This window comes from Megascapheus bottae, chromosome X (genome assembly GCF_031878675.1).
Source record: "Megascapheus bottae isolate mThoBot1 chromosome X, mThoBot2.hap1, whole genome shotgun sequence".
In the NCBI taxonomy this organism is placed as follows: domain Eukaryota; kingdom Metazoa; phylum Chordata; class Mammalia; order Rodentia; family Geomyidae; genus Megascapheus; species Megascapheus bottae.
The window spans coordinates 28,008,517-28,023,172 of NC_143547.1; the positions used below are offsets into that span (position 1 = coordinate 28,008,517).

At 41.7% G+C, this 14,656-nt stretch overlaps 1 protein-coding gene across 2 annotated transcripts in view; it reads right to left on the bottom strand.

Moving 5' to 3' along the window:
- Positions 1-10,111, bottom strand: part of Slc9a7 (solute carrier family 9 member A7) — a 134,148-nt gene extending 124,037 nt beyond the window's left edge. For both annotated transcript variants that reach the window (XM_090326673.1, XM_090326674.1), the window contains exon 1: positions 9,781-10,111. In XM_090326673.1, the coding sequence (XP_090182799.1) occupies positions 9,781-10,111 (331 nt within the window). The remainder of the gene's footprint in view (positions 1-9,780) is intronic.
- Positions 10,112-14,656: the final 4,545 nt, after the last annotated feature.

A 14,656-nucleotide genomic window follows, 5' to 3' on the forward strand; every position in this document is an offset into this window, starting at 1 on the left:
CTGTCTGAACTTTGTAAAAAGTTACATATTCATATACGTCACCCCTAAATGTTAGCCTGCATCTCTCCAAAGATGTTTTCTAGGAAAACTAACAGTCATTACTTAATATTGTATCATCTAATACTCATTCATATTTAAATATCCCTAACTATCCCCCCAAAATATTTTCGTTTCCATTATCATGGATCAGAAGCCAATTTAGTTTCCTGTGCTATACTTACTTAGGCTTCTTTAGTCTCACTCTACGATACTCACAGTACAGTTCTTTTGTTTGTTTGTTTGTTATGTTTTGGTTGATCATGGGGCTTGAACTCTAGGCTTGGGCATTGTCCCTGAGCACTTCAGCTCAAGTCCAGTGCTCTACCACTAGAGCCACAGCACCACTTCCAGTTTTCTGGTAATTAAATGGAGATAAGAGTCTCATGGACTTTCGTGCCCAGGCTGGCATTGAACCAAAATCCCCAGATCTTAGCCTTGAATAGCTAGGCGTGTGCCACCTCACCCAGCTCACAGTACATTTCTGTCTGCCTTGACAGTTTTTCTTTTCTGGGAGTGGGAAACATTGTGTGAAGATTGTCCCAGACTTTGAGTTTGTCTGATTACTTTTGTTGTGTTTTAGAACTTGCTTTTCTATAATTCCTATAAACCAGAAAATATGTTTAAATCCCTTAATTTAAATATTACGGGAAGAATACTATATAGGCAAAACTATGTTTCCTATCATACTGTATGATAGGTAAGGCTAAATCTAATGACTTGGTTATAAAATAGTGACTAGCAGTCCAAGATTTAATCTCAGGGCCTTTCATGTGCAAGGCAAGACTTTACCACTTGAACTATGCCTCCAGCCAAACCTATTTATTGAAGATACGTTCTTTCCTTTGAAGTAAGCAAGTAATCTATAGAATCATACTGAGCACCATGCAATACCACATTGCTCAACAAATGGTCTGAAATTTTTTGAAAATTCATTTTGAAATCAGTTATCATTAGAGGTTCTATAGTGGAAGTGACAGGAAAGCTTGTTAGGAGAGAGGTACACTTTCAACAGACTGAAAGCAGGTTATCTCTAGGGTAAGAATAATGTCAATGATTTTTGCCCCAGCACAGACTTGTATTGAGGTTTAGAGTCTTGCTTTCCCAGGACCAACAGATGTCACAAGGGGTCAAGAGGCAAGGGTGACCTCTGTTAGTCCTAGGGAGAGACCTTTATAGTATAGTTCAAGGTGTTAGGTCTTTGTTTTGTTATGGTAAAGACCTGGTTTTCCAGGTTCAGTTTCTTGTCAGATCTATTTTAGTTTGAATAAAGACTTCCCTTAACCCTTAAGTGACCAGGAGACACAAAAACATCAGTAACATCCCATGACATTGGTGGACTAACTTGATCTTAACAGAGTTTGCTCATCTGGGAGTTGAAAATTTAATTACAATGTTAGCCTCAAAGACCTGGTGATCTCATCTCCAAACTGACAACATTCTACAAGCATTAATTTTAAACGTTTATAAGAATATTTAAAATATTTTTCTAAGAAACAAATATCTCATGTTCATTTATAATTTTCAAATAAGTAAAATTATTAATCATATCGAGAGAGAGAGAGAGAGAGAGAAAGAGAGAGAGAGAGAGAGAGAGAGTGTTACAGTCTTGGGCTCAAATGAAGGCCTGGGCACTGTCCGGTCCTTAAGCTCTACCACTGTTCCACATCTCCGCTTCACTTCCAGCTTTTGCCTAGTTAATTGGAGATAAAAAGTGTCATGTACTTTCCCACCCAGGCTTGCTTTGACCTATGATCCTCAGATCTCAGCTTCCAGAGTAACTAGATTATAGGTGTGAATTACCACTGTCTGGCAACAGAGATTTTTAAATAAAAAAAAAAACTATTATACAATCCAAAGAAATTTTTGTACTTTCTTTCTCTGTTTCTCTCTTTCTTTCTCTGTGTGTCCCAGTACTGGAGCTTGAACTCAAGAATCTCATGTTCTCCGCCCCCCCCCTTTTTTTCAATTACAATGCTACACCACTTAAGCACACATGTAGTTCACACTTTTTACTGGTCTTTCAGACTTCTCAGGCTGGGCTAGCTTCAAATTGTGATCCTCAGAACTCAGCCTACTGGGTAGCTATGATTATAGGCAGAAAACATTGGCATCAGACTAGCAGTCCCTTCTTGATGACTATACAAATCTTTTTTCTGCCAAAACAAACACTGCTGTCTCTGTAATGTTATATACTAAATTGGTGCTGCTGGATAAATAGGAAGGATAGCTACACATTTATATCCTAGGTATTAGCAAATATGATTCTCCTCACAACCACTAACTGTGTCTTAATGCATTTTGAACTTACAGCATGCCCTTAGTAAACAAATCTTAAGTAGCAAAGCTTGCCAAAGATGTCACAAGTTCTAAAGTGAGAATAGGAACTAATATTTACCAAATGCCAGACCCTGTGACCCTTTAAAATAGCTCGGCAGTACAACAATTTTTGTGAGGTAAGTAACATTATTTTCATTTTCACCAAGAGGAGATTATGCCTCAGAGATTTTTATCCATTGTTATACAGTTATTTTGCCAGTCCTGGGGCTTGAACTCAGGGCCTGAGGACTGTTCTTGGGCTTTCTCAAGGCTAGTGCTCTACCATTTGAGCCACAGCACCACTTCCAGCTTTTTCTATGTATGTAGTACTGAGGAATCGAACACCGGTTTTTGTACATGCCAGGAAAGCACTCTACCACTAGGCCAAACTCCTGGCCCTAATGTCATACAGTTTTATAATAGCTTTAAACCCAGGATTATTTGTGCCAAGGTAAGACCACCCTGAACTGGAACAAAGATGAAGGGCTCCTAATAAAACATGAATTAAGTGGTTCCAAATGTTTGCTCTTAAACTGTGATGGTTAATATTTTCAAATAGATTGGAATGAGACTCACTTTACGAGATCAGGAAAACACTCCTCTGGGTGTCTGTGAGGGTGCTTGGGGGTAAATCTCTTAAATGTGGGAAGAACCCTATCTCCTCATATTCCCTGCAATCACAAAATGAAAAGGGTAAAAGGAGAAGAAAGCCAGAGAGTACAGACATCTTCTCTCTTCTTCCTAGCTCTACCATGCCTCATCGGCTATGATAAATTAAAAAATAAATCTTCTCTCCCTTAAGTTGTTTCTAAGGTATTTGGTCACAGCAATGAGAAAAAGTCTAACATAGTTAATTGGTACCAGAGTATGGGGACATTGCCGGTGATTACCTGAAAATGGGGTTCAGAGGCCTTTGAATTTGTTCACAGGAGGATTATGGAAAAGTTTTGACATGTAGGCTACAGAGGCACAGAATGTATAAGCAGAATTTAATGGGCAATCCCTTTAGGAGTTTAGAAGACCAGAATGCCAACAGAAATATGAGCAGTTAAGACTGTGTTTGTGAGGATTCAAATGGGAACAAGGACTCGGTTGGAACTAGACTAGAAGCCATTCATGTCAAATTCTGGCAAAAAATAATTTCGTCCCTATCCTGAGACTCTGTAGCTTGACTGACCAACTAAGTAGTGTGCAGGAAGAACTTGCAATGCAGCCCAGGCTGCAGCATGAATGTTGCCAGCAGCTTTTAGCCAGGTTTATGGGGAGAACTGGAAACACAATGTAGAAAAGGAAGATTTGCAAAACGTGCAGTGTGTTTAGAAAAGATAGTGTGAAATTAGGACTAAGGAAAACAGGTTTTCTGAAAAGATTACAGTCATTAAATGGAAACCAAGTACTCTGTACAAGCACAGTAGGAAAGATGCCTGAAGGTTATATTAGGAATTAGCCAGACCCTATCCACTGCATAGACTAAAATTATAAAAGTGTAAATGCATTGGAGAGGCTTTCCTTGAGAATAGAACATCACCTGTGTACATGCTCTCACACAGCCATTATACCATATAGGAACTCAGAGGCTACTGCAGCCACAGACCAAAGGAGTTCAGCTACTGCTTCAAAGCAGGTAGCATACCTTGGCTTCATCCAACTAATGGTGGTTTTAAAGATAGAACACAAAAGTTATAGTCATAGAGGCTCCCATCCAGATTTCAAAGGCAGGCCTAGGTAATGCCAGGCAATGTATGGCAGGGTTGGAATTCCTGTAACTCTTCAGAGGGTAATGCATGATGCTATGAGAGATGCAATGAAGACTCCATAAAGTTGGAGATGCCAGAAACATAAAACCTCTGCCAAGGAAAATTGTAGGAATCCAGGAAACTGAGTATATGTGGGCTACAACTGGCAAGGCTGAAGGGTGTGGCTGCCCAAGCTCTTAAGAGTTTTATCACAACACTATATGCTCTGGATGCCACACACAGAGTTCAAATTTACTATTTTACCTAGTGAATTTTGGTCTTTCTCTCAATCCAGTACTGGCTTTCTATGGTTCCTTTCTTCTCTTTTGAAAAGGATACATTTACTCTCTGCTATTTTGGACATGTGTATATTTGTTTTTTATTCTTCAGGGCCTCACATCTAAAAATTGTCTTAAGGCAACAGAAATCCTTGAACTATTGAATAGGCTGAATACATTGTGTGTGCATCTGAGATGGACCTGAGCTTTTGGAGGAATAGGGGTAGGGTGTTATAGCTTAAGGAGAAGTGTTTACCTATCAAGTTAACAATATGTTTATTATGCTTACCTAAAAATATGAGGATGGTTAATTTTGATTATCAACTTTGTTGGGTTGAGAAGCCCCTAGGAGATTAGTAAAACACACTACTGAGAGAATGTTTCTGGAGTGAATTAACTGAGGAAGGAAGATCTATCCTGAATGTGCATCACACCATTCTATTCGCTTGGACCCTGATGAAATAAAGGGGATGAAGGCCACAGACATTCTCCCTCTCCTCTTCTCCTTTTCTGCTTCCTTAAAGCCATGATGTGAACTGCTCTATTCCATATCATCCACCCTACCATGATGGACTGAAACCATGAAAGATTATAAACTTTCCTCAAGCTGTTCTCACAAGTATTTGGTCATAGCAATGAAAATTTTCACTAACACACAGGTTCAAATGTTAATTTCATATTACTACAAGATTATTATATTAACTATAAGCCCACTCTTAGCTGTGTTTAGCAAGCCATACTAATCCACCAACAGATCTGCAATGAGCCATGATCCACGGATGATACATAGAACCTCAAGGGGCTGACCAACAAGTCCTCAGGTTGCTATAGGGAGGAAACAGGAAAAGTGTGAGGCAGGTAGTGGGCTGGCATAGCCCAGTTAGGTATTTTGGATCTATGTCAGTTGGCACAAAAAACACTATGGGGAAGTAGAACTGCTATACAAATGAAAAAGAACCACAGTTAGCCAGCACACTCTGTTTATGCTACCTTTCCCTTCCTCAAACATTTGCTATTTCTGCTGTACAGTCATGCACAGCCTAGTAACATGAGGATGGCACTTCACCACAAACAAAGCCAGCTGGGATCTCCCTGGCCTGACAAAACAAGTCAAACTGATGCTTGCAGCTGTCATGGCAGGGTCTGGGGGCTGCTTTTAACCTTGGAGGATCAGATCTCTGGCCACCTTCTCTTATAGATATCTGGATCTGGGCCCCAAGTCAGAGAGGAATGCTTAAAAGGGTGCCTTGGTGGTTTGGGCAGTCCCTTTCCATTTAAATGCGAAACATACACTATTTCTTTCTTATTATCCTTAGGTTTTTTTTTGCATCCAAGCAAGGACTTGCTATCAGTATGCAATATTCATAACTCTAAATGCAATCAACTCTTCCCTGGGGACAATGGCATTAAAGAAGGAAAGAGGGAGGAGAGGAAGGAGGGAAGAAAAGCTCTTACCTTTTCCCTATTTTGTCTGGCTCTGGTACAGGGCTCCTGAAGTTCCATGGGTAGTCAAAAATTGGAAAGGTCACCAAAACTGATAATGTGATTTAAATAGGGAGACATAGAAGTCATCTTGAGTGACTTGAGGGATACCTTTAAATTAATTCATGGACGACCCGGTAAGGAGGCACAGACATCCTCTTATGTGATTCCACTTCCACAGTTCAAAAACTCAAATAGCACAAAAGAGTGACATGTTCTCCCACTTCTACATCATGGCCAGCTAGTTTTGTTCCTAAGGGGAAGTAATGTTTCTGGTATATTGCTTGTCCTTTCAGAACAATTTTATGATTATACTAGCCACCAAGCTCTGGTGGCTCAAACCTGTAATCCTAGGTACTCAGAAGGATGAGACCTAAGGAGTTTTGAAGTCAGCTCAGGAAGGAAAGTCCATGTGATTTTCTTTCTCCCTCTCCCTCTGGATACCCTTCCCCCTCTCCCTCTCCCTCTTCTCCTCCCTCTTTCAGAGCTTGAACTCTGAGCCTGGGTGCTAGTCTCTGAGTTCTTCAGCTCAAGGCTAGTACTGTACCATGTTGAACGACAACACCACATCCAGTTTTCTAGTGGTTAACTGGAGATAAGAATCTCATAGATTTGTGCCTGGGCTGGCTTTGAACCATGATCCTCAGATCTCAGCTTCCTGAGGAGATGGGATTACAGGTGTAAGCCACAGGCATGAGTAAGAGCCACCAGTTCCTGGCCTATGAGATTTTTTTATATCCAATTAAGAAGCAAAAACATATGGTTCAAATGATAGAATGCTAGCCCAGTGAGCAAGCTAGGCAAGTTTGAAGCACTGAATTTAAGCCACAGCACTGCCAAAAAGAAAAAATAATAATTCTTTCAATGAAAGTATATTTCAATATAAAAAGTGGCAGACATGAAACTTTAAAAATTTTCAAAATAATGTCTTAGAATCTCATTCATAAAAATTAGCAACATTTAAGTTACATGAATTGCCCCCCAGAAAGGGAGGTATACAGCCAGCACAAAGCAGACTTCCCAAATGAGTTTTGGTGGTTTTTTTGTTTTTTGCTTTTTCTGTCCTTCATTACTCAGAGCCAAGAGGTCACTTACTCACTTCGTCTACTGATATTAAGAATAAAATCTTATTTCTTACTATTGAAGAGAAAAATATCAGAACTACATTCACTGAAATATGCTAAGATTTGTTACACTGTAGAAATCATTGCACTATGTACATCAAAAGATCATGTTGTACACCTTAGAGACAATTATTTTATGTTGATACTGGGCTTGAACTCAGGGCCCAGGTGCTATCCCTCAGCAGTCTACAACCTGAGGTACCTCTCCACTTTCAGGTTTTAGCTAGTTAACTGGGGATAAAAGTCTCATGGGCTTTTCTGCAGGGTCTAGCTTTGAACTATGATCCTCAGATCTCAGTCTCCCTAGTAACTAAGATTATAGGAGTGAGCCACCAGGGACCTTGGCAATATAAGTTCATTATGTGTTCTGGTACTAGGGCTTGAACTCAGTGCCTGAGCACTATACCTGAGATATTTTTTTCCTTAAGGCTAGTGCTCTACCACTTGAGCCACAGCTTTATTTCTGGCGTTTTGGTTATTAATTGGAGATAAGAGTCTCATGTAGTTTTCTGCCTAGGGTGGCTTCAAACCCTAAACCTCAGATCTCAGCCACCTAACTAAGATTAAGACATGAGCCACTGGAATCCTGTGAGACAATTTCTGAAACATTATTAAGTTGAATTTTTAATCAGAATCCCCACACCAATAATTTTCCGTATATAATAAATATTAAGTAATCAAATGACTTTATAATTCAGATGAAACAGAAAACCAAATCTCCTCAAGAGAAAAAGAGAAATTTTTTCTCATCATTACAATCTACGTCAAAATATTAATATTTGACATAACTTATGACATCAACCTGTGCTTCTTCATACGTTTAAGAATAACACCAAGACCCAAAGATATAGAACAAAATTACACAGGAAAATTGGGAGATGGGATTGTTTCTTCTGATTAGTCAGCAATTCAATAAGAAAATAGTAAATAATAACATGACTTTCCACAAAATAAAACCATATACTGGATTATGGCCCCAATGGCTAAAAAGTTGAGGTGAAATTTTAAAACATATGTCAGTAAAGGAAATTCAAATGTTGTTTATAAGCCTTAAAATAAAGGTGACTGTTTTCCTAAGAATACGGAGTATTCCTCAGATATAAATAATAATAATCTAAATGAAACCCCTATTTAGTTTACACACATTTTTGATCTTATCAAATTGACCTCTTATTTCATATTGAAAGAGTTGGGTCCAGGACATACAAAGTAAAATATTATCAAGACTATGTACATATATGCAAAGGCAATCTTCATTTACATGGTTGTGAGTTAGTTAGCCTGAAATAACAACATGCTTTGATTCCAAATTCACTATCCACTCAGGAAACCCCCCAGCTTACCTGCCTGATGGGGGAATCAGTCATTTGTCACCAACAGACAAAAATCACAGAGCTGAAGAACAGCCAGGTATGGAGCCTAAGGTCTATGCTGAGACCTATGATTTACAATAACCAACTCCATTTTAGAACTGATAGTTTCAAATCAAGTTGTTTTCACCATTACTTCAAAACTAGGGAGTTCCTACTCAAATTTGTATGACAGGGCCCGATGGCCCTGAACTCCACCTGTCAACAATTGCCCAAGAAGCCCAAGACCAAGAGTCATGTTCACATTAAAGATTAAAGTGGCTGCTTTCCATTCTCTATCAGGAAGCCCTGGATGGAAACTGAGTGGAGAGATTCTTCCAGCAGAAATGATGGAGTAAAACATGCCCTCTTGGGGAACAGTTGTGTAGTGGCCGGAGTATTTCACTGAAGGATGCCAATGTGGGCTTTCATGCCACTGAACTGAATTCAAAAGAATACTTGGCCCCATGTAGAGTCATGGGAGTAGGAGGAGTGAGAGGAGGAGCAGAGGAGGAGAGAGATGACTCAGATTGTGGCTGTTATTCTTCATGTACTAACAGGAGATTGGCACTGACCACCATCCATGTTACACACTGTGTACCATATAATCCAGAAAGGATAGTGCCATCAGTCCCTCTAACAACAAAAGAAGGTTGGCTCCAGAATTAAGTGCCCTATTCATGCTTTACACATAAGCAGAAATGTATGTTCAGAGTTTCTCTGTTACCATTTTAGCAATACAAAACCTCTTCTTGCCCCTGAGGAAAGCAAGTAACTGGATAGAACTTCCCACTGGGACATCAGAGCAGGACACAAGTGTATGTGTCTCCCTGTCTAGGCTTGTCCAGTGGTGTCACCACTTTAGATACCTGACCACGCTGGCCTTTCACAGATTTTCATGCTCTGACTTAATTCACAAGAGACCTGGCACAGAGACCTTAGAAGTGGACACCCACCTGGGCTGCTTATGGGTAGTAAGAGGCCAGGGCGTACCCTAACCAAGACGTCTTCAGTGCTCATCCTTCCCCCCACTGTGGCCTGTCCCCTGGGGTGGTGTGGCCCCTGGGGAAAGCACCCAGCCCCTGCACAAACACTCTTCACATAGCTGAATTGGGGCAGGTGGGAGGGGGGCGGGGAGATGAAGGAGAGAACGATGCTGATGGAAAGGGGCGCGAGAGAGACCTGACAGGGCGGAAGGAAGCAGGCCACCTCTGTGTCTTTCATTTTCCTGGGTTCCTGGTGGTAGACTGCTTTTTCATGATCGTGGAAGGCTAGAAAATGAGGCCAGGTGACCTTGGGAACCCACCCAGTGGCAGCGGGAAACGCAAAAGATACACGTCGGCAAGTGAATGGGGGACCATGGCACAGCACCCGAAGGGGAGCAGCGACAGGAGGGGTGCACGGTCCCCGCCGCCGGAGTGATGTGGGGGTGGGGGATACTATTGGGGGTACGCACCATAGATCATGGCCAGCCCAGTCTCGTGCAGAAAGCGCACCCGGCGGTGTTTGAAGAGCCAGATGGTGAGGATGGTGAGGGTGAGCAGCAGGATGAAGGTGAGCAGGCTCACGCTGTCTTGCCGGTGGCTCTCCTCTGCCTCCTTCTCTGTAGCGAGCTCCTCCATGGCGCTGCTGTCCTCCGCCGCCGCCCCAGAAGAAGAGGCCCCAGCCCCAGCACGCAGCCCCCGACCCAGCAGCAGAGGCAGCAGCAGGGACAGCAGTAGCAGCTTTGGTGGCAGCACTCGGACAGCCCAACCAGGGCCAGGACGCGCCGCGTCACCAGGATCCATAGTACCGGACCGCTGCGCCTTCTCCTAGCGGGACCAACAGCCCGCGCCTTCGGCGGGTCCCTAAGGCGCCACCGACCTGCTTGAGTGGCCGGGGCCGCCGCAGCTCCTCCTCCTGCTCACGCTGGGCAGGGATCTCGCCAGGAGGCGCGTGGGGGAGGGGCGCGCGCAGTGCGCAGGATCCCCAAGCACCGCCCCCCGCCCGCGCACCTGTTCACCCTAGCTCTTTCCTCCCCCCCCCCCACTACTCAGAGCCGCACCCCACAGACCCGGCCGCTGAGGCGGGGCCAACCGGAACCTAGAGATCGGCTGCCCCTGGCCTCGCAGCGCTCCTCATCCGGTCTGGCCCTACCTGGTCAGGCTTTCTGGGGGCGCTGAGCCAGTTTCCAGGCAGTAAACCACCACGCTGCCTGAATGGGACAGTAGAGGTCGCCTGCTACTGCAAGGAACATCAGCTGGGAGTCACTCACTGGGGTCTGGAGTCTAGTCTCTGACGCCACCGTGTAGAAGAGTTTGATGTCATGACACTTCGTATCCACCCTGGGCCCAGTGAAATGGGAGTCCGAAGGAACTGAGGAGCCGGGAGGCCATCCATTATCTTTCTCTTTCTTCACTTGGCTGATAGCCCTCCATCTATCAGAACTCCGAAGAATCCGCTAGGGTTTAGTCAGACCTCTATTCAAGGAATGGAGGAAAAATAGCTACTTCTTCGTCACACAGACAATACACACACTTCTTAATCTGGAAGCAACGACTCACCTGCTTGAGGAAGAGTTTAAATTTGAGGAAATAAAACATTTGCTATTGAAGGAGATGCAGTAGGTGGTCTGTCCTAAGGCAGGGTTGGTAGAGTGAGGGATTGTCCTGAGCATACTTAGATGTCCAGAGACTTTTTGGTTGAACCTTAGGTATAAATTTATCATGGAACCTAATTATGAAATGACCTGGACAATAAATTTTCGTGGAACACATACTTAGGAATTAGACTATTTCCATCGACTTTATTCCTCTGGTCCAGGTGAAGGAAAGAGCTCAACCTAATCACCAAATTTCTGGTGAAATTATATTTACAGAATCATTCTGAGATCCCATCAACAATCTGTTTTATCTCCTAGAAAAGTCCCTATTGACGAAGTCAGGAAAGCTATTCAGAAAACCCATCTTCCTGATTTCCTTCTGGGTGACCATTAGTGCCTTCTTTACAATAAAAATGTCCTAATCTAGACTTTAGTTAGTGTCTTTGCCTACTCCTCCAGCCTGTCACCCACTCCTGCCAAAAGAATCCATATTCCTTGTAGTTCCATACAAGTTCCCAATGACATAGCAAATACTAAAAACCTGAACAGTCCTAGAGAAAGTTATACAATGAAAAAACTTGATCCAAATTCAGATAACTCACTATAAGCCACGCTTGCTGAAAGTGGGTCATATTGATGATAATATTATAACCTCCCACTAGAGTTTCCACAAATCAATGACAAAACTTCTCTTCTTAACGCAGAGAGGACAACATGGGAACTACCTTCAAAGTACAGATTTCTTAATACTATGGATGATTGCTTTTATTTCCCCTAAAAAATGGAAATGCTTTCTAATCCCACAACTTTGCCATCTGCCATCCAGAAATGGCCCCTGTGTCCCCTTCCCTTGAAACTAATGGATCTTGTTAAGTGTCTTAAACAACTGAATATGGCCATTGGGAACATAACTTGCAAGACTGTGGTAGAAAAGGCAATTCATATGTAATTCCTACAAGTCTTGAAGATTTTGACTGTTACTTGGTTTTCAACTCAGGGCTTCACTTTACCAGGTAATCTATCACTTGAGCCATACACCCAGATCTTTTGTGCTTTAGTTTATTTTTCAGATAGGGTCTCCCTTTTGCAAAAGTGGCCATGGACTATGACATTCCCATATCCACCTCCCACATAGCTGGGATTACTGTACTAACACTATGCCCTGACAGGTCCTGTGTGATTTCATTTTTTTTTCACTTTGTTTCCACTGACTTTGGAGCATTGAGGGTTTTCGTTTCTTTCTTTCTTTTTTCAAAAAGCAATTTGGTTATTAAAAGCTGTTACACATGAGAAACCATTAGGGAGATCATTTTGCAATAGAGACAGATGCTGTCAGAGCCCTAAGTTTTTGCATGGTCACAAACCAGTGGCATACACACACAAGAATGACCCTGCAAAGAGTTTTATCTTAGTCACCATCTTGTTTTAAATATAAGGGAGACCCTTATACATGCCTAGATGATCTTTGTCAATGTCTGAATCCCTGTGATAATAAAATGATGATGTTTTAGTTATGGTATAAGTCTGAAGATGATTACTTCTATTACAATAAATGATCTGAACACTATTATTTTATAAACTACTTGCTTCAGGTAAACCATAAAAAGGTTCAACTGTCTATCCACAAATATAAACCCAAGAAAATGCTACATTATCTATAAATATTTATAATTTGCAAATGAACTCATACCCCGTATAGGTTCTGATTCTAGTTAATGTAGAATAATTACACTCATCTCATTCTTTCCAGATACAGTGGTGAAGCCTCAAGAGGCTGAGATGAAACTATCAGTTGAGTCTGAGAGTTCCAGCCTGAGCAACATAGTAAGATCTAAGCTCAGAAAAATAAATAAATAAACCTGAACATAAGGCATAAGATAGCTAACTAAGGAATCTGAAAACTAAATTATGCCACATAAAATTATGAAGAACACTAGAATTTGAAGTAAAACTGAAATGGTGATAAACTGACCTTGTTTCTTTCAATCTCCTCTGCACTGAATTCAAGACAACCTAAACGGGCATTGGTGTGCGTAGAGAGAGCTCCTGGAAGAACAGGAAATAGGCCTCCCAAACTTCAGAGAAAGTAGAAGAGATACTATTTTTTCTCTGCCTTCACTCTTCCATACCCTAGCAATTCAGGAAGCCCAGTAAGACAGGGAAGTCAGCGACAATGGTGGAAACAGTGCCCTGAAGTATTCAGAATATTAGGAATGAGATGAACTTTCCTCTCTGGGGTGGCTACATAGTGGAGGCAAATCCCTGATGATATTTTTTCTCCCTTTTTCAGACTTCCTGCCTATTGGCCACAGACAAGGGCAAACTCGCAGGACATACATGCCTGAGAAGAGTAAAGATTCAGATTTCTTGCCATTAGATCAAATGGGGAATTCCAGGAAATTGCAAAAGATTGTAGAAAGACAGAAGCACAGAAAAAAAAATAAAACCTGATTCTTGGAATGAACTCCTACGTATATAACTATGTCTTGGACAGGAGTTTAGCCTAGTGGTAGAGTGCTTGTCTAGTATGCATGAAGACCCGGGTTCAATTCCTCAGTACCACATACATAGAAAAAGCCGGGAAGTGGTGCTATGGCTCAAGTGGTAGAGCTCTAGCCTTGAGAAAGCCCAAGGACAGTGCTCAGGCCTTGAGTTTAAGTACCAGGACTGGCAAAAATATAACTATGCCTGACCCTAAATTGTGAGCATTTAACTAAGAAACATGTCACTGCTGCTGGATCAAACACCTGTGGGATATGTCTGAATAGCACTGAAAATAGATCTGAATAGCGTTGCTGAAAAGTTATGAAAATTGAATTGGCTTCGGAACTAAAAGGTACATCTAACTGACAGGTCTAAAATTAATTATAGGCTAAAATAAAAGTGGAACCAAGTGCTGGTGGCCCATACCTGCAGTCCTACCTACTGAGGAGGCTGAGATCTCAGTATAGAGATTCAAAGCTGGCTGAAGCAGAAAATTCTGAGAGACTCATACTCTCAATTAATCATCAAATGCCACACTGGAAGCATGGTTCAAATGTGGTAGGGCATCAGCTGTAAGCAAAAAAGAGCAGCAAGAGCACAAGAAGAGTGTATGAATTCCTTGAGAGGAAAGAAAGCCCCATATCATAATACTCAAAATGTTCAGGATATGACTCCATATTAGTTAGCACCCACGACCATGAAACATCTCAACTCCAATGAGACAAAGGAATTTGTAGACAACAATGCTAAGAAGACAAAGTGTTAATTATCTGATGAAAGGTTAAAGCATTTATTACATTAATATCCCATCAAGTAAGGACAAATGAACGAATTTTAAGTGAATGCAAAGATTATAAATCTCATCAAAGGAGTAAAGCATAAAAGAAAGACCAAATTGAAATCTGAAGACTGGAAAGTACACTATATATTTGAAACTGTTAGAGTGTCAGGGTGGGCATAAATGAAGAATGCAGATAATAAAGATAGTAAATTTGAAGATATGTCAATAGAAATTGAATCTGAACAACAGAGAAGGGAAAAAATGAGAAATAAGCAGGGAGCCAGTGGTATTACTCCTGTAATCCTAGGTACTCAGAAGGCCAAGATCTGAGGGTCAAGGTTTGAAGCCAGCTAGGCAGGAAAATTCATAAGACTCTTATCTCCAATTAACCACCAAAAAAACCAGAAATGGAGCGATGGTCCAGGTTTTAGAGTGCTAGCCTTGAGCAGAAAGCTCACAGACAGTGCTCAGACACTGACTTCAAGC